The 24,002-nt window shown below is 40.0% G+C and overlaps 1 protein-coding gene across 1 annotated transcript; it reads left to right on the top strand.

Annotated features, from left to right (window-relative positions):
* The first annotated feature begins 8,310 nt into the window (after positions 1–8,310).
* Positions 8,311–15,146, top strand: LOC148850050 (uncharacterized). Its single transcript, XM_088947214.1, has 3 exons — positions 8,311–9,146; positions 9,688–9,875; positions 14,278–15,146. Exons 1-3 carry the CDS (start codon positions 8,480–8,482, stop codon positions 14,911–14,913), a joined length of 1,491 nt encoding a protein of 496 aa, XP_088803340.1. The 5' UTR covers positions 8,311–8,479; the 3' UTR covers positions 14,914–15,146.
* Positions 15,147–24,002: the final 8,856 nt, after the last annotated feature.

Below are 24,002 nucleotides of genomic sequence, written 5' to 3'. Positions count from 1 at the left end.
TGCAGTTTAGATCGGGTTGAACACACACATCATGGAGCCAAAGACCATGCCTGAAGTCATCTCTGAGTGGATAACAAGGATTCAAAGGGTGGTGGACAAAGAGCAAATTCATAGCAGCCTTGCAAAACTCTATACAATAGCATACTTCATCTGGGAGGCACGAAACCAAAAAAAAAAAAAAAACTAACAAATTCAGCTAGATCCGATGGTTGTGTTAAACAAAGCTTCACTGAAACTACATCAACACAGACATCCAACCTCGACCGACATCTCACACCCAGTTATCAACTTCCGAACCAATTATTTCTCCCTTTATTGATGGTTCCTTTGACCCATTAACAGGTCTTGCAAGACAAGGGTTGGTCATCCAATCTATTGAAGACTTGACCAACCCTAGCTCTTCTCCTCTTACCAAAGAGAGCTCTAGCCTTCCTGCTAAAGAGAGCATTAGATCTTCTATCAAAGAAGGCTCTAGTCTTCATGCTAAAGGACTAGCTACTATACAAAGGATTCTTACTATAGAGAGATCAATTAAAGCAAAAAGGAAACTCTCCTCTTAGGAAGTTTCCTAGTGAAGCTCCTTTCCTTATTTCTCTATTTTTATACTTGTAATTGTTTCTAATTTATTCTTTATAATTCTTGTATATATATTCAATCTTGTACAGTCATTCAATTAGTGAAATTTGACCCGTTCTTTGAAGTCTACTCTTCTCTTTTACTTTCACTTGGTATCAGAGTCATGACTTACAATACCTCTATTGCTTTTGAAGCAATGAGCTTGAGCTCAACCTTTTCCCAAATTACTTCTCTACCCATGAGCATCAACTCAATTCCCAACATCTATCATTATTTGACCATCAAGTTTAATGGTAATAATTTTCTTCTCTGGAAAGATCAGTTGCTTCCAGTAGTTGAAGCTCAGAAGCTAATGGGGCTGATTAATGGATCGCCCAAGCCTCCTCCAAAAGAAATGCCAGATCCCAATGACAACAATAGGTGAATTCTAAACCCAGACTTCACTACCTAGGTGCAGTTAGATTAGCTGGTTTTAAGTTGGCTTGTTGCCTCTCTAACTGAGGGAGTCTTGGCACAAATTGTTGGTCTTTCTACAGCTGTCGAAGTCTTGAGTGCTCTAGAAAGATCATTCTCCTCACATTCTCAATTCAAAGTGCTACAACTTAGGCGTCAATTTCAGAATCTCAAGAAAAGAAATCTCTCCATCAGTGATTATGTCCAGAAGGCCAAAACCATTGCAGATAACCTTTATGCGGTTTCATAACTAGTAGCAAAAGAGGATCTGGTTCTATATGTCTTATCTGGTTAGGAAAGTGAGTATGAATCTCTTATTATAGTCATCACAAGTCGAACTGATGCAAATCAGCTCAATATTAGTGATGTCCTTGGGTTACTTTTGAGCCTTGAATCCTGGCTTTTGCAACATAATTTTTCCAGTGAAAATCCCAATGCGAATGTTTCCATGAATAATACAAATGTTACTAAAAATTTTTAGACCTCTCAAAACTCATATAATCAAAATAGGGGTGGCAACAATGGTGGTAGAGGTAGGGGCCGTGGAGGCCCCCCCTTAGGCCGCGAACAAAGTCGTGGAAAAGGAAATAGCATAATCTGTCAACTGTGTAACAAACTAGGGCATGTTGCACTAAAGTGTTACAAACAATTCAATCTGTCATATCAAGGAGAAAGCAGCTCGTATCCAGCAGATCCTACAGCTTTTCACATTGGCATACTCACAATGGTTCTATGTCTGGATCTGGATTTTATCCAATTTGGTATCCAGATAGTGGTGTCACTCATCATATGACACCGGATGTTGACAACCTGCAAGTCCGATCCGAATACCAAGGTTCTGATCAAGTCAAGATTGGTAATGGCACAGGTTTGACTATAAATAATACAGGGTCGACTTCACTAGTTTGAATCATAATCAGTTTGCTTGGAAGAATATTTTTCATGTTCCTTCTCTTACTAAGAATTTGCTCTCTGTAAGTAAATTTACCACAGATAATAATCTGCATCCGAGTAAGCAGTCAATGTCTCCGATGTGTGAGCCAAGAAAAATAAGCCAGTGTCAATGGTACCTTTCAGATACCGCAAAATACATTTAACTACACTCCAGTGTTTAGTAGTAGGAATATGTAAAAATTGACAGATTTTATTAACTGCAAAGGCAACATCCGACCGACTAAGAGTGACATACTGAAGAGCACCTACAATGCTCCGATACTGAGTGGGATCAGATAGTAATTCACCATTAAACCGTGAGAGACGAGAAGAGGTGGCTAGCGGACTAGAAATCGATTTGACTACAACAATATTAGTCTTCAGAAAGATATCCAAAATGTACTTGCACTGAGAGAGAAACAACCTTGTGGCATCACGATGAGACTCAACACCAAGAAAGTAGTGCAATGACCCTAAATCTTTCAGGGCAAAAGTTTGAGACAGACTGCTAATAAGCTAAGAAACATGAAGAGAAGAAGAACCAGTAATAATAATATCATCAACATAAACAAGGATATAGATGATGATCTGATCTTGAGTGTAGATAAACAGAGAAGGGTCACATTGGGAGCCACGAAAACTAAGATCATATAATCTATTACTTAAACCAGAGAACCAAGCCCGAGGGGCCTATTTAAGGCCATAAAGGGTTTTATGAAGTTTGCAAACATGATGGGGATAATTGCTATCCTCAAACCCTTTTGGCTGATGCATATAGATAGTTTTAGTAATAAACCCATTAAGAAAGGCATTATGTGCATCCAATTGGAGCATGTTCCATCCACGAGAAATTGCTAATGAGAGAATAGTGCGCACAGTTGTCGGTTTGACCAAAAGGCTGAAAGTCTCAATGAAGTCAACTCCTAGAACTTGAGTGAAACTTTGAGCGACAAGACAGGCCTTAATGGTCAATCGAGCCAACAGAATGCCGTTTGATTTTGAAAATCCACTTGGAAAGTATAGTTCTGAATTAACGAATGGAATTCGACAGCCATAGAAGAATGCCAATGAGGGGATTTAGCAACCTGTCCGTAAGAAGAGGGCTCCTCTTCATGAGTAATAACATCATGAAGTAGAGGGAAAATGATGGCGAGTAGCGGATAAAGCTTGAGCTGATCTGGATGTCATTAATCTTGTTGCCATAGAATGAGTGCGAATAGGGGGTCCCACAACAAGGGTTGTGTCAAGCAGTTCCTGAATAGGTTTGGTGTGTCGAACTGGTAAGAGATCATCAGTGATGGAAACTCCTTGTTCTGGTTTAGAGAAAGAAGTAGCAAATTCCTCATTAGTAACAGATATAGATGACAAGGAAGCAAGAGATACCTTAGGGGCAGGTGTAGGAGGAGCAAGACATGTGTTAGCATTAATGATACCTAGAGAAGGGAGAGTAATGCCAATGGTAACAGCAGGGCTGGAAGGTGGTGATGACTGCACAAGTCCAGAGACAGAATGTTCATAAAAAACATGTCGAGCAACGATTTCCTTGCCAGTAGCAGGATTGTAACAACGGTACCCTTTGTGACTGTTGTTGTAGCCAATAAAGAAAAAGGAGCAAATCGAAAATCCATATTGTGCAAATTATAAAGCCAAAGAAGAGGAAAACATTTGCAACCAAACACTTTTAATATAGAGTAATCAGGAGGTTTGCCAAATAACTTCTCATAAGGAGAGAGATTATCAAATCTCGGAGTCGGCAATCAATTGATAAGGAAGACGTCAGTTTCAACAACATCAGCCCAGAAAAACTGAGGGAGAGAAGAGGACGCCAGTAGAGATAATGTGGACTCGATAATGTGTCAATGTTTGCGTTCAACACTGCCATTTTGTTCATGCGTATGAGGACAGTTGAGAAGGTGAGTAATACCAACCTTGTCAAGATAGTGAGAAAGAGAGTGAAGCTCGCCACCCCAATCACTCTGAAACATCTTGATTTTTGTAGAAAATAGATTCTCAACATGATTCTTAAATTTAAGAAACATATTAAACACATCCAACTTTCCCTTAAGAGGAAAAATCCATGAAAATTTTGAATATGCATCCATAAATAAAACATAATATCATAACCCTTTATTGGATAAAATTGGGGCAGGTCCCCATACATCAGAAAACACTAATTCAAGAGGAGAAGAAAAAGATGTATTTGAAAATAATAAACCTAAACGATGGGCTTTGCTCATTCTGCCAAGGGGGTTTTCTCACCAACAAAAGCTTCCAAGTTTTCTGTCTTATGCTGAATTGCTCGAGGAAATTGATAGAATCCATCTTTACTAGGTCCTCTGAGTAAAATTCTCCCTATATGGTCATTCAAGACAAAGAAATTTGGATGAAATTCAAGTTGGCTGCCTTGATGATAGATGATCTATTGGTGGATATGGCATCTTTCTTGGCTCTCACTTGATCTCGTGGAGTGTTAAGAAAGAACCAACTATTGCTCGATCTAGCACAAAGGTTGAATTTCAAGCTCAAGCTAATGCCACCATGGAGCTCTTATGGCTAAATTCTCTTCTCTCCGATCAAAGGGTTAAAATCTAATCACCACAAGTTCTATATTGTGATAATATTGGGGCTACATATCTTGTAGCTCATCCCATTTTCTGTGCGCATACTAAACATATTGAGGTTGATTTTCATTTCTTCGAGATCTTATTGTTAAAAAGTCTCCAATCATGCAGTTCCTTTCCACACAGGATCAACTTGTTGATATTTTCACTAAGCCACTCTCCTCTCACCAGTTTGAGTGGCTTCGATCCAAGTTTTTCTTGCTTCTAGCCCACTTTCCCCAGAAGGGGCGTATTGAGGAGTTGACCAACACGAGCTCTTCTCTTACCATAGAGAGCTCTACCCTTACTGTTAAAGAGAGCTCTAGAACTCTTACCAAAGAGAGCTAGATCTCCTATCAAAGAAGACTCTAGTCTTTCTGCTAAAAAAGGATCAATTACTATACAAAGATTCTTACTATAGAGAGATCAATTAAAGCAAAAAGGAAACTCTCCTCTTAGGAAATCTCTTAGTGAAGCTCATTTCCTTTTTTTTTTTTTTGTTTCTGTACCTATAATTGCTTCTAATTTATTTTTTATTATTCTTGTATATATATTCAGTCTTGTACAATTATTCAATTAGTGAAAATTGACCCATTCTTAAAGTTCTTTCTTTACTTCAACTCAATCGCCCTCCCAAAAAACCATCACCACCCATGCTGGGCCATCGACTCTAGCTGTGTTTTCTAATAGTAGTAGTCTAGTTTGTTATGTTAAGAATGATAACAGGCCTTACAATCGGATCGAGCAGATGTATGAAGGCCATATCCGTCGTCTAATTTCACGCTTTCAGCACTGCACTATTATACATCTTAATAGGAACTATAACACCCTTGCCCATATTTTTGCATACGTTACATGTAAGGGCCAGGTGGTCATAGACTTCAATCCTGCTACATCACGCTATGTAAATTGTAAAATTTATAAATGAAATCCTTTAAAAGAAAAAAAAAAAAAAAAAAAAAAACGTACAACATCATCAATGACATCTTTTTTTAATTTCTTGTTCGGCTGGGAAGGAATGAGGAATTTGGTAAGGAGTGCAAGTTTGCATAAAGCCATGAAGATGGTTTGGCTTTGGCATGCTGGACGAGGGTTACATTTACAACAGGAGGACACGCTCAACGTGGGACTGTGGGAGGAACCCACTTTGAACGCAATCATTTCACATTCGGACATCCCATATCCTGCCACATAAAGCCATGAAGATTATAGCAAAGTATTAATTAATAAAAAACGTACGTATGCATGTTGAATGATGATGTTATGTGCACACGCAACATTAGTTGCTATGTTTGCAAGAAATATGTAGTGTAAAAAACTTGTATTTTGTATTTATTTATATCGTAAATATTTGTATTTATACTTCTGTTATTTTCTCTATGCTGTAAAATATGCATTGCCTTGTAAATGTTGCACCATAAACGCACAATTTATGGTATCCTTGTCGATTTATAAATTATTATTATTTTTTTTCAAAACAAAAACGTACAACTGCTACACCAGCTTGGTACTTTAAAAACTATTGGGGGTGGACGACAATACTTCTTTTGATGGTTGGTGGAAATGCTGGCTAAATTCATAAATATTTGACATGTAAACATTGAAAAAAGGAATACATAGTCTCAGTTTGGAAAGAGTGCAAATATAAATATAAATATGTTGCATATAGAATTTCTAAACCTTATATTTTCACTCTTATCAAATTGAGCCAAAAAAAGGATTTCGGTTACATTCCATTTTTAATATACCACATAGGATAAAATGTCAAAGGAAAACTTGTTTTGCATCTAAGGGTCTGCTTGGTTTACAGTTGAAATTGGAATCAAAACCCCTCATATTTAGAATTTGAATGGTCTTACGGTCTTTTCCTTCTATTTGTATAATCAGAATTGGATGGAATGGATTCTCATTTTCAGGAGAGGGGAGGGAATGACCACTCCCTCAAATGGGGGAATCAGAATAAGTTAGAAATTTAGAATTGGAACCAAAATGCTATTCTCATTCCTGGTGGAATGAGAATTGGAATTGGATGGAATGGGAATAGGATTCCAATTCCGGCAAACCAATATGGTTGGGTGGTTCTAATTCTAAACCCCTGGATCCTTACATTTTGAGTTTTGATTCGAATGGAATTGGGATTGATTCCAAATATATTCACAAAAATTCATATAAAATGCCTAAAAAAATTCATTTTATAATGGATGTATAAGATATTTTCTAAAAAGAAACAAGAGAAGTAGGGTTATTCTAATGTTTTGTTTCTATTTGCTTTTTGAAATTAAACAAAAACATGTTTTTCAAAATTTTGTTTTTGCATTGAGAAGCAAAAATAAGTTGATTTTCTTTAAAAAAAATAAGGATTTTTGGACTGCACTCCCCCTCAAAAATCTTTTTTGCAGTCCCCTCCTAATCAACATGTAGCCCCCCCCCTCCCCCCCGGTGAATTTGACATCAATCTACGGGCAGGATTAAGTCCACCCCTAAGAAATCCTAGCTCCACCTAAGGATGGACCGGATAATAAGAACCCCTAAAACATAAGCATGTTTTTAAAACATCAAAATGATTATTTTTAAAACAAAACCAATATTGTATGATTCTGGAAAGATGGTAAGATGTATTGTATGACTTAAAATAAGGGTAAAATATAAGAAAAAAACTCCATTGAGATTTATCACAATCATAAAAATCTCCCTTAATATTTCATTTTAATAAAAATCTCCCTCAAGGTTTCATTTTAATAAAAATCCCCTTATTATTTTGAAAAAAAAAACTGCAGTTACCTCCCTTCCATCATTATCATAGACGAAATATTGGCTTAATGCATAGTTTTTTTTTAAATGCCAACTCTACCTTTATGCTTATCAATTCACATGAAGATTAATTAAAATTCCTCAAAAGAACTTTTAACTTTTAATTAAAAAAAGTTCCTTGCTTCAAATTGAAAACAGTAAAATAATTTTACTTTGCAAATTTGCCAATTAGAGTGAATGCAAATTTCACATTTTGAATTATGTAGAAAGATGCCCTAACAAGTAACAATGGCAATATAATAAATCCCAAGTCTCTCCACCAATGAAATAATGACCAAAGGGTGGTAACAAGAGTTTTTTTATAAGTTAGGAGAGGTTTTTATTAAACTGAAACCCTAGGGGAGGTTTTATGATTGTCAGAAACCTCAAGGGAAGATTTTTATCTTTTACCCTTAAGGTAAAAAAAAAGTTTTTCAAATAAAAATTCAAGAATATATTTTTATAATAAAAAACATATTTATAACAAGAAAATGTTTTTCATATTTTTGTTTCAATGATTTGTTTTTAAACCACACGAAAAGCAATTCAACACTGCCCCAAAAAAAAGAAGAAAAAAAAAAAACAATTCAATCAACACCCCCTCAATTTTCTATTGGCAATTTTACTCTTTTTTTTTTGTTACATAATTAGCAATTTTACTCAGCTACATGGAGCTGCATGAGTCGGTTCATACCCGACCCATTGACATCCGTAGGTAACATCACGCCAAACAGAAACACCGCTAATTCTGCTGGCACCCAATGGCGGTGACAACTGGCAAGCGCCAAGCGAATGCTACCAATTCCAGTACTGAACGAGACGGAGAGGACGGACCGTAGTGGATATCATTCTGATTCGCCACGTGGAGAATTCAGGGGAGATGACCATGTCTCTGTTGATGTGATGTGTTACACAGAAAATTACTTCCTTTCTGTAACCATGCTATTATAGCCTAGATGGCAATGGGCGTAATACGTAGGAAAATTTTAAAAATAAAAAAAGTTGGCAACGCTGCAACTCGAACTACCTTCTGAATTTCTTCTGATAGAGTAATCTTTCTCTCCCTTTCTCTATGCGCTCTCTCTCTGTCTGTCTGTGTATGAGTGTACCCGTGGATCGAAATCGAAATGTCATGGTTGGCAAGGTCTTTGGTGAACTCGCTGAAAGTCGACGAGGACGACGATGAAAATAAGGCAAAGGTTACCCACAATGATAGAAAAAAGGGAGAATCACCGAAAGTCGTGGAGCAACTGCAACACCACCAGATCGAGTCATCGGAGAATCAGGGAAGAGGCGTCAAAGAAGATCTCACCGAGATTACCAAAACCCTAACTCGTCAGCTATGGGGCGTCGCCTCGTTTCTTGCTCCTTCTTCCTCTGCTTCCCAATCCTCAGCCCCTAGCCCTCCTCCTCCGCCTCCCCTTCCCAGACGAATCTCTTCCACTGAACCCTTTATCTCCGATTGGAATCGTTCGGAATCATCGGATCGATCCCTCAACTGTGATGACTCTGATCCAGCGGGAATTGCAGGAATTCGTAGCGATTTTGCTGAGATTCGAGGGAAAGTTAAGTCCGGGTTCTCCAAGCTATCCAATACAAGAGCAGTTTCCGAGATTTCAAAGATCGCTTCTACCTTTCTTCCACCTTTGGGAACTGATGGAGAATCTATGGAGAAGAATTCTATAGGAGGCGCGGTTGGTATAACTGACGAGGTACTCGCATTCGCAAAGAATATCGCAATGCATCCGGAGACGTGGTTGGATTTCCCTCTGGTCGACGAAGAAGATTTGGACGGTATGTGGATTTCTGAGATTGAATCTCATTCATGAGATAGTTCATGTTTTCTTATTGATCAATGAAGGATTGCTATTATATATATACATAGAGAGAGAGAGAGAGAGAGAACTTTGAATCCACATATTTACACGGAAATCATTTGCCTGCACTTTTGCACTCTTTGCAAGTTCACAACTCGTGTAATGATGAAAAGTCTGTCTTTTCTTTAACCTAAGGTAGCTAATCAATTCTTCTGTTCATGATTTCCTTTTGGTCTGGAAGGATGTACTGGTACTTGATTACTAGGTGGCTAATGGAGTCTGCATTTTGTAGTTAAAGCTATCTTTAGAAAAGGGAATGGAGAAAGGCAAAAACAAAGAAAACGGCACTAAATTCAAACCGTTTACCTATCCTTTAAAGTTAAATTAACTCTGTATCTCCAACAGTGGTATCTCGCAATTAAACATTTGCAAGTTTGTACTTCTGTTTCTTCAGTACTGTGTTCTTTCTTCGCATTCTTGTTGATATTGTCGTTTATATTAACGTTTTTTTTTTTCAGATTTTGACATGTCTGATGCGCAACTAGAGCATGCTTTGGCTATTGAAAGACTTGCTCCAAGGCTAGCGGCTCTCAGGATTGAGCTTTGCCCAGGCCATATGAGTGAAGGATGTTTTTGGATGATTTATTTTGTTCTTCTCCATTCCAGGCTCAACAAACATGATGCCGAGCTTTTGTCCACACCTCAGGTACTTGGCCTGGTTTTCTACGTAATGCGTCATTAACATATAGCTCATTTACAAGAAGGCCTATTCTCAAGTCTGTAAGCACATTTGTTAATAGATGTGTCTTTATGCCCTTGCTTATGTTCTTGAGGTAGGGTCCTATTTCTTTAGGAAGGTATTCTTATTGATTTGTTGATTTGTGCCATGCAGTAGAACTATAGAAGTTTCTTCATTTGCTAATTTAGAAGTTAGAATAAGCTCTTTGCTTCCCTACCAAGATAGAAGTCATGTTGTTGCGATGCCTTTCTGAGATCTTGCATATGCTTAGGATTATGATTTGAAGAGTTTCATTGTCTGCACTTAATCACTAATAGATACAAGAGTACCCTTATTGTTGCTTTAGGATTCTGATTGACCCATGGCTGAGGCTTACCTATTAACTTACTCAACCCTCATAGTTTGGGGTTGAGTTACTTATTCTAGCTGCCATTAATCCATAGTTTTAGTGACAGAAAGTATCCACACATCATTTAAAATTTTTCGAAGGTCCATTTCAGCACCTTCTTATACATTATATGGACAAAGGTAACCTCATTCTATATTTCTTGAAGGGACAATTTTTTTCTACCATAAAAGTCAAACTGGGATTGAAAATTTGAAAAAAGGCTCAAGAAAAATAAAATAAAATATATTGAGATGGTAAAACTGTATTTTGTGTGTACAGAAGAGGTTAGTTTTGTCAATTTGAAAATATATAGTCAGAGGCAAAACTGATATTTTCATAATCTCTGTTCTCTGAGCTACTATGTTGCTGAAATATAAAAGAAATAAAATATAATGTTACTGACTATAGAATCTTACGGATGCACCCAGTAATTTCTGGGACATTAAATGTGATGAGAAAACCAAATGAAAATATCTTATAACAGTCATCCATTTTGCCAGTTTATCATATGCTCCTATTAATAAATATGAGGCAAGTAAAAGAAAAATATACAATTACAATTTTATAGTTGATTAAAACAATATCTGTTCAACTGATTTTCACATTGTTAATTTATTGTTACAAAAAGAAATGACCAAGCGCTATGGAACATAATGCTGGACCTGGACAACGAATAAGACTACATGCTCATAGAAAAATCATTGTGGAAAAAATAGAAAAATCATTGTGGAAAAAATGCATTTGCTGAGATGGATGAGCTGAAATACTAGAAAGGATAGATCAGAAATGAAGTTATTTGATGGAACCTAGGAGTAGCTCCAATAGGTCCAATGAGAGAAAATAAACTTAGATGGCTTGGTCACATGCATGGGAGACCACCTATAGCACCCATTAGAAAAATTGATCAGTTACATGTTGAAAAGGCTAGAAGGGCTAGGAGGCAGACCAAAAAGGCCATGGGTTAAGGTAGTAAGAAAAATTTTAAGCACTCATAATTAAACAATAGATATGGCATTAAATAGAACAGAATGGCGAAACAGGATTCGTGTAGCTGACCCATATAGTTGGGATAAGGCTTAGATGATGTTGATGATGTTCATGCAAAAATCATAGATGAGATGAGGACATTGAAATAGATAATTGGCAAGGATAGGAAGGATGACATAAGAAATGGTTGAGCTAGTGGAAACCCATGTTACATGGACAAGGACACAACACACGAGTTTTTGAATTTGATACATGCACTAGGTGTTAGACTTGGCTAACCCAATAAAATAGGATTTTGACACTTGGGTATACTTTACTTCTTGTTTTCATTTTCTAGTATTATGTTTCCTTGTTTTATATTAATAATGGAATAGTGAACAGTGGATATGGCACTGAACAAATGGTGGAACTGGATTCATATAGTAGGAGTGTAGCTTGGGCTGGCTTGGAATTTTGTTAAAATTTGAAGGGGCCTGGCCTGAAAGCCCAGCCCAATGCAGTGCAAATTCTTTAAATTGGAAATCTGAGTTGCACTCCTATCATATTGCCAACTCCATATGGTTGGGACAATGCTTGGTTGAACTTCAGCTGGAAAATAATAAAAAACACTTAAATGTAGAAACATAAATCAATTTAAATGACAACAAACTATTAGTATAATTAGTTACACAAAATATCAAACACAATGGATTTATAATTCAAAACTGAGTTCAGCCTCAATCCCTGCTATTTGCGGTCGGCTACATGAATGGATTAATAAATTATATTTAAGAGTTCAAATGTTTTTAGTCAAATATTATGGATTCGATAAAGAAATATTATGGATTCAACAGAAAGGAGCATTCTGCCAAATGTTGTTTAGGTTTTGGTGTCCCCACTCTACATGTTCTCAAAGGTCTTACACCCATTTCAAGTGTACATGTACCTTAAACGGAAACCTAGTATTAAAGAGAAATAGATCAGAAGATTCAGGCAAGTGAAGACTAGTTGGTGCTGATTTTTTTTTTAATATGACTTTGCAATATTTATAATTCGTTTATAAAAATAAAGTGGCATAAGGCAGTTTGTTGCATCCTTATTTCTCAAAAACAATTTTGCTCACCCAAATCAGTGATTATACTACTGATTCTCAACATTATGCTCGTTAAGTAAATTGTACATTAACTATCTATTATTTGTACAATATTTTATTTTCCTCATAAACTTGCATTTCAGTTTTCCTGTCAAACTAAATGCAAATTAATGCCATTATTTTAATCATTTTCTCATCTCTTGTCTCCTTAGATTCTCAAATTCCATCCTTTTGTTTCATCTTTTATAGTGGATAGTTATGAATTAGTTTATGATTTTTTAAAAATTTAAAAAATAAATTATCCTTCCAGGTGATTGTTTTGCTGAAAAAATACTTAAATCCTGTAGGTGTTCTAAATGCCTAGCCAGTGAACAAGTTGCTAAGGATCTTAAATGCATAGTTGATTAGCTAGGTCAAGAGTGTAAGTTGAATGCTCTAAAATGGAAGAAACTAAGAAAGGATGAAGTTTTAATTAGTCCTTGTTTGTGATTAACTAGGTCAAGGGTGTAAGTTGAAAACTCTATAAAGGAAGAAACTAGGAAAGGGTGCAAGTTGGCTCCTTTCATTTAATGAAGGATGATCCCATAGTCCTTATTGGATGAGAAAAATGAGAGGCCTGAAGAAGAGAGATCTTGATTGGGCTGCAATCTTTATTGAAGTGATTCAACTTGTCGGTGATAGCTTTATCTTCCGTTTTGTATATTTAAGTTCAGTATTTCATTTTGGGTTTCCATATTTCAGCTGATTGTCTTCTTAAAGTTGGGATGATGAATGCATGTGTCTGTTAACAAAAGATATATGGGTGGTAAATAAAAATAAATATGTGAATAAACAAAGAACCTTCCTTGGCAGCAACTGAGCTGGCCACCGTTTAAATAATTCATTGGTTGCAGACTTGAAGTTTTTTGAAATCTTTATAGGATTGATCATGGATTTAATTATTAGCTTATCAAAAAAATGAAAAGAGGGAATAGTTCATTTGGATGCTTCCTAAAGACAATGCCATTTAGTTTTGAGGGCTGTTTTCCAACGATCCAGGTCCATCTAAGAATAACACCATTTTCAGAGGCAACTACTGAACATTCATATTGCCATCTTCTGGTTCAGTGTGATCCAGAGATCAAGTAAGGCACTAAGGCCTGAGGTTCTATCACTGATTCAGGGATCAAGGGTTCTAATTTTGATGATTTATGAGAGGATTCAGATTGAAGGGGATGCCTATGTAGTAATGAGTTAGATGAAGAATGGTGATGGGTGGAATGGTAAGATGCTCCAGGATTACTCCAGACTGTTAGGTCATAGGACTGCTATCATGATGGAGATATTGGCTTTACTGCTGGGGTTGAGATTGATGTGCTCATTGGATTTACAGATGCTGGAAGTAGAGGATTACTTCTAGATAGTTATCAGCTAATGAAAGGGGAGGTGGCGCGTGGAGGACCTCTGCAGTTGTTGCACCACAATAGAGAAGGTGGAGCTCTTGCCCTTAGGGAATGATGAAATTATGAGCTTCGAAAACATTTCTAAGTGGATGAGCAAGTGAGCATCTGCTCACTGGCGAACGAAAATATTTACAAAAAAAGGCACCTAAATTCCATCGAAAATGAAAGTTGAGCAAGACAATTAGGCAGGACAATATAACATATGGTCAATTTCCTTTCTAAAATCCAAAGTAAATAAATTAGAAGGATCTTCAGATAAGCCCTCTGCTGAAGTCTTTAACGTTTACCCATTCTCCTACTCATTGAGTTGGAGATGTTATCAGAATTACTAAGACTAAATTGTTGATTATTTTGAATTTTATTTGCATCCAGGAAATTCATACTTGTAAACTTGTCAAGTTTTTGTTATTGCATATTTGGTTTGAATGTGTGCTTGAAGCGTCAATAAATATTTCTAATCTGTCTTTCGTGCAATGTTAGATTGTGGAGGCCAGAAGTATGTGGATGCAGGAATTACAGAGCAGAACAAGGTCCGAACCAGAATGGTCAGGATGGGGCATATCATATAAAAGAGAGGTCATTAATTCACCACATGAATGTGGTTCATCTGCATCATATAATAATAGTCTTTATGCTTCAACTGATTTCGAGACTGAAAAGCATCCAGTTGTAAGTGCTGCTGAGATGCAGATAATTGATAAATCTGTTGTTGAAGAAAGGCCAGCAACCAAGACTATATGGATTGGTCCATCTTCGAAAGCCTTGGATCAGAAATCCGAAGAGGATGGAGATGACTGGTTAGCGAACTCAGAAATAGGTAGCTTTAATGCTACCTTCATTACACTAGGAAACGAAGAGGATGTATCATTTAGTGATCTTGAGGAAGATGATGATGGAATTTCTCCTGTAAAATCCAAAACAGTTGCATATGCTTCAGATTCATCAACAAAAGATTCCACAGGCTGGGTCCAGCTGGGCAGAAGCTCAACCGAATCAGCTCAGGATTGTCGATCCCTTGATAAAGAGAGCATAGGACTTCAGCAAGTGCGTGGTAATAATCCAGAGAGCAAGGATTCGAGTGACTGGCTGAGTGTTGATAAGATCGATGTAGTATGAATGTATATCTTCCTGATGCTCTAGTAAATGTGACGCGTACCATCTCCACGTCCATGCTCCAAATGGTTCCTCCTCCAAAATCCAAATTAAGGTGTTTCAACTGGTGTTTGTACATATCGTCTCCCTTAAATTGGTTTTGTTTTGAATATGGCATGTCCATGAGTCCATCTTGAGAGAGAGACGACTTTTTAAGCAAGATATGATCACGACAACAAGGCAACTCGATCATGGTAGACTGATGGTCTCTAGTCTCTAGTAAAACAAAAGGCATGTTTAAATGCGTAATAATTTTTCATCCATCATTCCTTCGGACTAGTGAATCATGGTTGAAAAGGTGATTTTACAAGTTAAGGACCTAGAATAATCAGTGGCAGATAAAATAGGACATAGGTTTGGATTGAGGTAGTAAGAACTGATCAAAATGCATGTAATTCAAGAATGGATATGGCAGACAATAGAAAAGCATGGCAAAGCAGGATTAATGTAATCAACCTCGTATGTGGAACGAAGCTTAGATGATGATACTGGCGTTTATAAATTCTCATTATTATAATTACCTCCTAACCGTGCTGTTCAATTTTTTGTCAGGGCAGTTTACATGTATTGGAAGGGGGCTTTAAACGCCGATGCTTTGTTGGATTGTAAAGGCGGAGTGCTAGGAAAAAGTCCTTGCTCGAGCCTCTCGTTTTCGTAAGCATCCAATTCCTCCCGATATAACAAAGAGCAGCAAGATTTTGGCCTAGGACCCGTTTATTTTCAGGAAGTTATTTATCCGGATTAATTTAATTTATCCATGCTCTTTTATTTCTTAGGTAAATAACACTGATTATTTTAGTCATAAAAATACATTACAAGGGATATTTTTTTGTCTCATTCAAGTGTTGGCAGTTTTTCCTGTGTGGAAAAGTTAGGCTCTGTTTAGCATCACTCTACAAATCATTTTTAATAATTCTTTGGATTCTTAAGATGAGAAACTTTTTTTGGATACCAAATATGAAGTGCTTCTCATTTGAAACTAGATGACAAATCGGTTCCTAAGGCAAGATTCTAAGAAGTCAAAAAATACACTTCTCAGAATCGTAATTCTTACTTCTTACAATTCTCGCCATAGTAAGTTAAGGGGGCAATTATGTATAGTGTGGATGAGAAATTGGGTGGTGTGGACCGATCCACACTACACCACAGTTTACAACTATTTTGAGCTGTGGATAGATTGTGTAAACTAGACCACTCAACACCCATAGTGGTGTTTTGTAGGCGTGGTATAAATAGTCCACACCACACTTTTTGATTCCACGTATCACATATACAAATATAAAGTAATCTACATAATCGATCATAAATGTCTAATTTTTATAATGTATATGATAAATAAATTGAAATAAAGGCTTTGGCAATTGAATATTAATTTCAACAAAAATGGTAATAAAATAATTTAAAAATTATATATTATTTTTATCTTCTATTTACCCTTCAGCAAAGGCATTTGCCTTGATTGTTGTTTGGTGTTAGTTTTTAAGTAATTAATTTGCATATGTTAACAATTTTTTTAGTTTTAGAAAGCATTTCATTTTCCCTGATGTTTCTCCTCCATCTCAGAATTTTTTATGAAACTTCTCATTTTGAAGAATTAAAATTTCTCTTGAAACAGAAATTCCTTACCTTGTCTACCACAGCTCATGTTGGATCTCACATAAGTGGTTTCCTCCATTCAGCACAATCTAACGATATATCTTCTGTTAAATAATGAAAACAAAACACAAGATCTATCAAATCTTTTTCACTTCTAAAATCCAGGTTTTTCTTAGCCTTCCCTGACATCATTCATGATGCCCATCATTTTTTTCTCTTTCCAAAGAAAAACATCTATCCATAGAATGTATGGACAACATGAAAATTGCAGTTATTCTTTGACTATTCTTTCATAACATGAAGCTTCTCTACTAATGTGATGGATGATGCCTAGTGATCCATATCACAAATCTTTATATTGTAGTTCCGCTAGAGGGGGATCCAGAATTGGTGATTCGTAGAGGGTTGTCCTTTGAATAAGAGTTCCCTTCAAAGGATTTGACTCCAACTTTTGGAATTGGAAAGGTGTTATTGGTTATGCCTCTGGATGAAAAGGTTTTAAAACTTGAAGACTCGAAGTTGTATTTCGGTGGGGATGTTTGGGAGAAGAATCACAAGAGAAGATGAAGAACTGGAAAGAAGAAAAAACGGTGGTGGAAAAGAGGGAGTAGCACCGCCAAAATCAATATCAACTATAGAAACGAAGGAAAAGGAAAGGACGGAGAAAATCTGGAGCGCTTCGGTGGTGGAGAGGTTAATGGTAAAATGCAGGGTTTTGATTGTGAATGTGAAACACAATATCAAAAATAAACTGTGGATAAAGCCCTTCCATGGTAAATACCCATTGCTGATATTTTGGGGTGTGAACAGAACCAATCCATGATATAGTCTACTGGTCCCATCCACCCCCAACTGAACTGTATGTTCATCCGGTGGTATGGACAGAAACTGTCCATCCACGAAATAAATACACTACTAAACGCCACATAAAATTAACGAACACATGTGCCCATGCTCCACACACGAATATGGGCATTCCCATAGGCTCAAGAAAAGCCCTAAATAATCTAATCGTATTCTTCTCCAACGACACTCTGCTTCTCCAAAACTCTTCACAACCCTGAGTTTCTCAAGTAAATCCCATCGTTCAATAATACCATTGCTCTGGTTCTCCAAAAATCTCATTGTTTTTTTCCTACTTCAAACATCAATGTATTTGCCTGTGTTTTGAGGTTTTACCAGGCGTCAAGGAGCTTCTTTGTTCTGGTTCGGCAGCTCTCAACCTCAAAATATGCAGGTAAATACTTCATCTCTCGCTGAAAATCTATTGTATTATTTTGATTTTTTCTCTCTTTCAATCATTTTATTCTCTTGTACCATACGGTTTGAATGTTTTCTCCATCGCTGAAAAAACCATATTGCAATTTCAGCCACTGGCTTTCGACTTTTGGTTCTTTTTCTTCTTTGTTAATGGTATTTTGCATCCGATGTTATCAATCTTATGGAAATGCACTTTCTTGTTCATGCATTACCATAGCCCTATCATTTGGTAATGTAGAATCGATGGTGTACCTTTTGGTACAAACAGAATGTATCATTGAGATGATATAGCTGGGGTCTATTGTGGTTGTGATACCAAACAACTACAATACAAATCAAGAATAAGCATTTAATCTCATAATGCAATTGAATTTTGAAGAGTTCCTAGCATCAAAATTGGCAGCTATACAGAAAACAATTGCTGATTTTATAACAAATATACAAAGTCACCACCATCTGATCATCATTAAACAGAAGGAATGTCTAATTTCTTGTAAATTGTTCGAACAGAAAAACTTCATAGAAGTAGGGCATTGCCCGTAACTCCAAAGAGCTTGTCTTAGCATGGCCTGAAATTTGTCCAAGTCGGCCACAATTCATTTGAGTCATGCCACCACAAAACACAACAGACTTAAAAATGATTGGAAAAAATTCAAGCATGCTAGGCTGAGTCGTCTAAGTGGCATGGAGAAACTGAATCATTTACTAATTATTTAATCTATATGAATGCTATACAAGCAGATGGTACACAGAATACACATGAAGAGCCTTTGCGAACACCAAGGGCCGGACGTGGAACCGAAACAACCACTACTGGACTTCGGTGGTCTTCACCTATTATCTAACAATGAAGTTCCCCACGGACTTCGGTGTGGGGGTAGTGCCGAGCGACCAACTCGAGTCCCGCAAGTGCTATGTTGCCGCCCTAAAGGGAAAAAACAAGGCACCCGATGACCTCGAACTAGAGCGACCAGCGGAGCAGGGCGAGGAACGAGCTTCGCCCACTGAGAAGCAGTCGCAGTCCCGACCTCGGCTACAAATCCGACGCGAACTCTACAGATCGGCGCCTCCGTCAAGGAGCCTTTGCGAACTGAACTACTGAGCTTCTTACTCCAAAATTTAGATATTTTTGCATGGTCTGCGGCAGATATGCCCGGTATTGACCCTGGCCTTATAACTCACAAGCTTAACACTGACCCTGTAGTCAGACCCATTAGACAGAAGAAACGCAACTTAGCCCCGGAGCGCTGGAGGGCGGTCGACGACGAAGTCGAAAAGCTCATCGCAGCGGACTTCATAAAGGAAGTTCATTACCCGAGCTGGGTAGCCAACCCAATGCTGGTGAAAAAAGCCAACGGCAAGTGGCACATGTGCGTCGACTACACCGATCTGAACCAAGCTTGCCCAAAAGACTGCTTCCCCCTACCCCGAATTGACCACCTCGTGGGCGCGACCTCGGGACACGAGCTGCTAAGCTTCCTGGACGCCTACTCAGGCTACAACCAGATTAAGATGGACCAGTCCGACCAAGAAAAAACCAGCTTCATTACCGAGTTCGGCCTGTACTGTTACAAGGTCATGCCCTTCAAACTAAAAAATGCTGGTGCGACCTTTCAAAGACTTGTAAATAAACTTTTTTGGCCTTTAATTAGCACAAAAATCGAATATTATGTGGACGACATGGTCGTCAAAACACAGTTTTCGCGAGAATTAATAAGAGACTTGGATTCTATCTTTCAAATTCTGCGTCAGTATAACATGAGACTAAACCCAAACAAGTGTGTATTTGGTGTCACCTCGGGTAAGTTCCTAGGGTACATTGTCAACCGGCGTGGCATTGAGGCCAACCCGGACAAAATAAACGTCATCCTTGATATGAGACCACCTCGGAAAGTAAAAGAAGTTCAAAGGCTAAACGGCCGCATAGCCGCCCTGAGCCACTTCATGTCCAAGTCGGCAAACCGTTGCCTGCCTTTCTTCAAGGCAATCAAAGGCAAAGGGTTCGAATGGACCCGAGATTGCCAGCTCGCGTTCAACGAGCTAAAAACTTACCTCGCCACCGTACCGACCTTAGCCAGACCCGAGGAGGGCGAGGTCCTAGAACTGTACCTCTCGGCGAGCGACGAAGTGGTCAGCTCGGTATTAGTAAAACAAGTAGATCGGGTCCAGCGGCCCATCTATTATGTTAGTAAAATTCTGCAGGGAGCAGAAACAAGGTACCCGCAGATTGAAAAAATTGCCTACGCGCTAGTGATATCAGCTCGGAAACTCCGCCCGTACTTCCAAGCTCACACCGTCGTTGTCTTAACCGACAAACCCCTAAGACAAGTTTTGCTGAAGCCCAAGGTCTCTGATAGGCTGACGAAATGGGCCATCGAACTCAGCGCGTATGATCTCCAGTACAAACCCCGGACCGCAATTAAGGCCCAAGCTTTGGCAGATTTTATCGCCCAGTGCACTTTCAGCCCCGAAGCCCTACAAATTGAGCCCAAGGTCCCCAGTTTGGGTGAACCCAGAGCTCCCGAGCCAATAGAGTCTGAACCCCGTAAAGTAGCAGCAAGTGTGGCATCTCTCCTAGTCAGGCGAAACGCGAACTGGGATGAGGAGCCCTGGATCCTTCACGTGGATGGTTCCTCGAACCAGCAAGGCAACGGGGCTGGAATAGTCTTATGTGGCCCGGGCGGCACAAAATTAGAGTACGCACTACGCTTTGAATTCGCAGCATCCAACAACGAGGCAGAGTACGAAGCATCGATAGCTGGGTTGGACCTAGCGCGAAAGGTGAAGGCAAAGCACCTGGTCATCTGCAGCGATTCCCATCTCGTGGTCAACCAAGTTACGGGCGAGTATGAAGCACGCGAGCTCTCCATGATCGCATTTTTGGCGAAAGTAAAAGAGGCCCTGCTCAACTTCTAGTCACACTTCATCAGGCAAATCCCGAGGTTAGAGAACACTGAGGCCGACGCTCTATCCCGGTTGGCCAGCACAAGTCATAACAACATGAGAACCGTGTACATAGAGGACTTACCTCAGCCTAGTATTCTCGGGGGGCAGAGGAGGTCGCTTCCGTCCTGGAAGTAGAGTCGAGCTGGATCGACCCACTCGCAAGCTTCTTGATAGACGGAACCCTCCCTACAGAATGCAATGCTGCCAAGAGGGTGCAGCACCAGGCAGCCAAATACGTCATAATAGATGAACGGTTATATCGACGGTCCTACACGCTCCCCTACTTGCGTTGCCTACGACCTGCCAAAGCCGAGTTCGTACTCCGCAACACTCATGTAGGCCTGTGCGGCAAACACTTGGGGGGCAGAGCACTCGCCCAAAAAGAACTCCGATAAGGATACTACTGGCCAACGATGAAGGCAGAAGCTGTCGAGGTCGTCAGAAAATGCGACAAGTGTTAGAAGCACGCCAATCTCCACCATCAACCTGCCTCCGACCTCAAATACCTCGCCAGCCCGTGGCCATTTGCACAATGGGGCATCGACCTCCTGGGGCCATTCCCACCAGCAACAGGCGGAAGAAAATTCCTAGTTGTTGCAGTAGACTAATTTACGAAGTGGATAGAAGCCGAAACTCTGGCAACTGTTACGGCCCGAAACATACAGAACTTCTTTTGGAAGAATATAGTATATCGTTTCGGGTTACCTCGGGTACTAATTTCCGACAACGGCAAGCAGTTCGAGGATATCAAGTTCCAGAAGTGGTGCCAGAACATGGGGATTCGGCAAAACTTCACATCAGCCGCGCACCCGCAAGCAAATGGTCAGACGAAAGTAACGAACAGAGCCATCCTACGCGGACTAAAAGCACGTTTGGATCAAGCTAAGGGATTGTGGGCCGAAGAGCTACCAAGTGTCTTGTGGGCTCACTGAACTACAGAAAAAACCGCCACGGGAGAAACCCCTTCAACCTCACCTACGACACTGAAGCAGTGATCCCGACGGAAATCGAAGTACCAACATTGTGACTAGAAACATACGACAATTGGATAAACGGAGATGAGTTACGCACCAACCTTGACCTACTGGACGAGGTAAGGGACCTCGCGCACATCCGGACAGTGGCTTACCAGCAGCAGGTAGCTCGCTACTACAATGCCAGAGTAAAGCAATGAAGCTTCCGAGTCGGCGACCTGGTCCTTCGTAAGATTATGGTATCCGAACCCGACGTGGGCAAACTTGGACCAAACTGGGAAGGGCCCTATAAAGTAAAGAGAGCGCTCGGGGGGGCATACGAACTCGAAACTTTGGAAGGCAAACAAGTACCTCGAGCGTGGAACATCGTGAACCTAAGGCGATACTACCTATAAACCACCAAGCGAGGTGGACGAAATCAGGTCCTATGGGACACGGTGCAAGCCAAGAACCTCGGCGTAAACAAGCAAAGAAAAGGGCATATTATCAGCTCGGCAAAAAAAAAAACAGCTTGCAACAAAAGCCTCCGCGACAAAACATGTCGCGGAAGTATAATAACCCGGACAAGAAAAGTGGCATATTATCAGTTAGACAAAGAATCAGTTCAGGACAAAGGAACACTTGGGCAAAAAGATTACCTATTCCGTTGCAAGAAACAGGAGTACATTGGCCATCAGAAGGCACTTCAAAAAAAAAAGATTATCTTTACATGCCCGGAGCTACTTCTTCACCATCAGAAGGCACTTCAACAACACCCGAAGGCCCTGCCTCTCCTTCAGAGTCCGACTCGCCATCAGCAGCATTGGCCATCTCCTGAGTTATGCGCGAAGTGGATATGGCACTAACATCGAGGTCGGGGTACGTGTTCCGAATCATACACCGGCTCAGTTTGAACCCCCTTTTGTAAGAATCCACCATCAGATCATCAAAACGCGGAGAGGCAATGTAGTCTTCAACGGCCTTCTTCTTGGCGTCTTCAATGCCTTGGGAAAAAATCTGTGTTTTCTTCCTAATGTCCTCTTGAAAATACACGACTTGATGCTGCAAATCCAACTTCAAGTCTGCCATGTGCTTGACAACGACCCCCATAGCCTCGACATCACGCTGAGACCTCGCCTACCTGACCATTGCGACGCGAGCAGCCTCTTCGGCAGCATAAGCGGTTGCCTCAGCAGCTCGGGTATTCGCCTCTGCAGCACGGAAAGCCTCTTCAGCAGCATGAGCGGCAGCCTCAACAACTCGCGCCTGTCGCGAGCTCCTCTCCACTTGGGCTGCTAAGGCATGAATTGAAGAATTCACCTACCAAAAGAAACAAGTGAGCAATGATAGCAAAAGCGATAGAAAATGAAAAAGGCAAACGAAATCTGACTTACCACCATAGCATGTGTTACGGCGCGACAGGCGACCTGGTTTAAAGGAAGATCGGTTCACGCCACGATCTCCTCAGGGAAAGTAGCCTCCCTACTCTTCTGAAATGCGTAGTTCGGCGTCAACATGCTCCTGAACTCCCCTTGAGCTCCCGAACCCGAGGGCCCAGCCCGCGTATAAGCGGACCCAGAGTGAGTAGGAGCATTCGAGTATGCAGGAGCGCCCGTATAGGTGGTCTCAGCGTAAGGCGCCCCAACAGCTTCATGAATCAGTGTCACCTCGGGCTCCCTGGGCAGATCCTCCGGCGTGTTGTCTGGAACTTGAGGCTCCTCTTCCGGGGGCAGCTCGGTACGAGTTCGCTTGGCGACCCGCTTCCTCCTCTTCATACCTTGGAACAGACGCCCCCCATGAGTTCTCTCCGCGTCCATCACACCTGCAGAAATGAGTTCGACATCAGAAAAAATAAAGGAACAAGGCAACAAGAAACCGCAGTACTAGAAACCTACCCAAACTCAGGATGGTCGCAATAAGCTTGGCCCTCGTTAAATAGTGATGGCACTCTAAACCTTGTCGTGCCCATTGCCGGAGGCCCTTCACCGTCTCTTTGTCGAGAGTAACACCTGAATCAGGAGCGGCCTCACCCCACCCGGTCTGAAAGGGCCATCCTTGTGCACTTCGAACACCGAAGTAGTCCCGCTTCCACACTGGAACCTTATTAAGAAGATCGTGCAGAAGCTTAAAGCCCGGGCGAAGAGAAAGGTAATACGCCCGTCTTCCCCCAGGAAGAGAACCCGCCTGTCTCTTGAGCATCAAGATGGAGGAGAATATCTCTAAATCTAAAGGGAAATTCTGCTCGCAAAAAAGGGAGACTGTCCCCACCAGGTTCCGAATAGAGTTCGGATGAAGTTG

This window comes from Nelumbo lutea, chromosome 5, assembly GCF_056320005.1.
Source record: "Nelumbo lutea isolate HS-2025 chromosome 5, American lotus-T2T, whole genome shotgun sequence".
NCBI lineage: Eukaryota > Viridiplantae > Streptophyta > Magnoliopsida > Proteales > Nelumbonaceae > Nelumbo > Nelumbo lutea.
Note: the sequence above shows the minus strand (reverse complement) of the source record. Positions and strands in the feature narration are given on the sequence as shown.

Excerpts from the sequence above, each read along its gene's own strand:
- LOC148850050 (XM_088947214.1), top strand. The coding sequence starts at position 8,480 with ATGTCATGGTTGGCAAGGTCTTTGGTGAACTCGCTGAAAGTCGACGAG. Across the intron at positions 9,147-9,687 it reads CGACGAAGAAGATTTGGACG|ATTTTGACATGTCTGATGCG; the intron begins GTATGTGGATTT and ends TTTTTTTTTCAG. Across the intron at positions 9,876-14,277 it reads AGCTTTTGTCCACACCTCAG|ATTGTGGAGGCCAGAAGTAT; the intron begins GTACTTGGCCTG and ends GTGCAATGTTAG.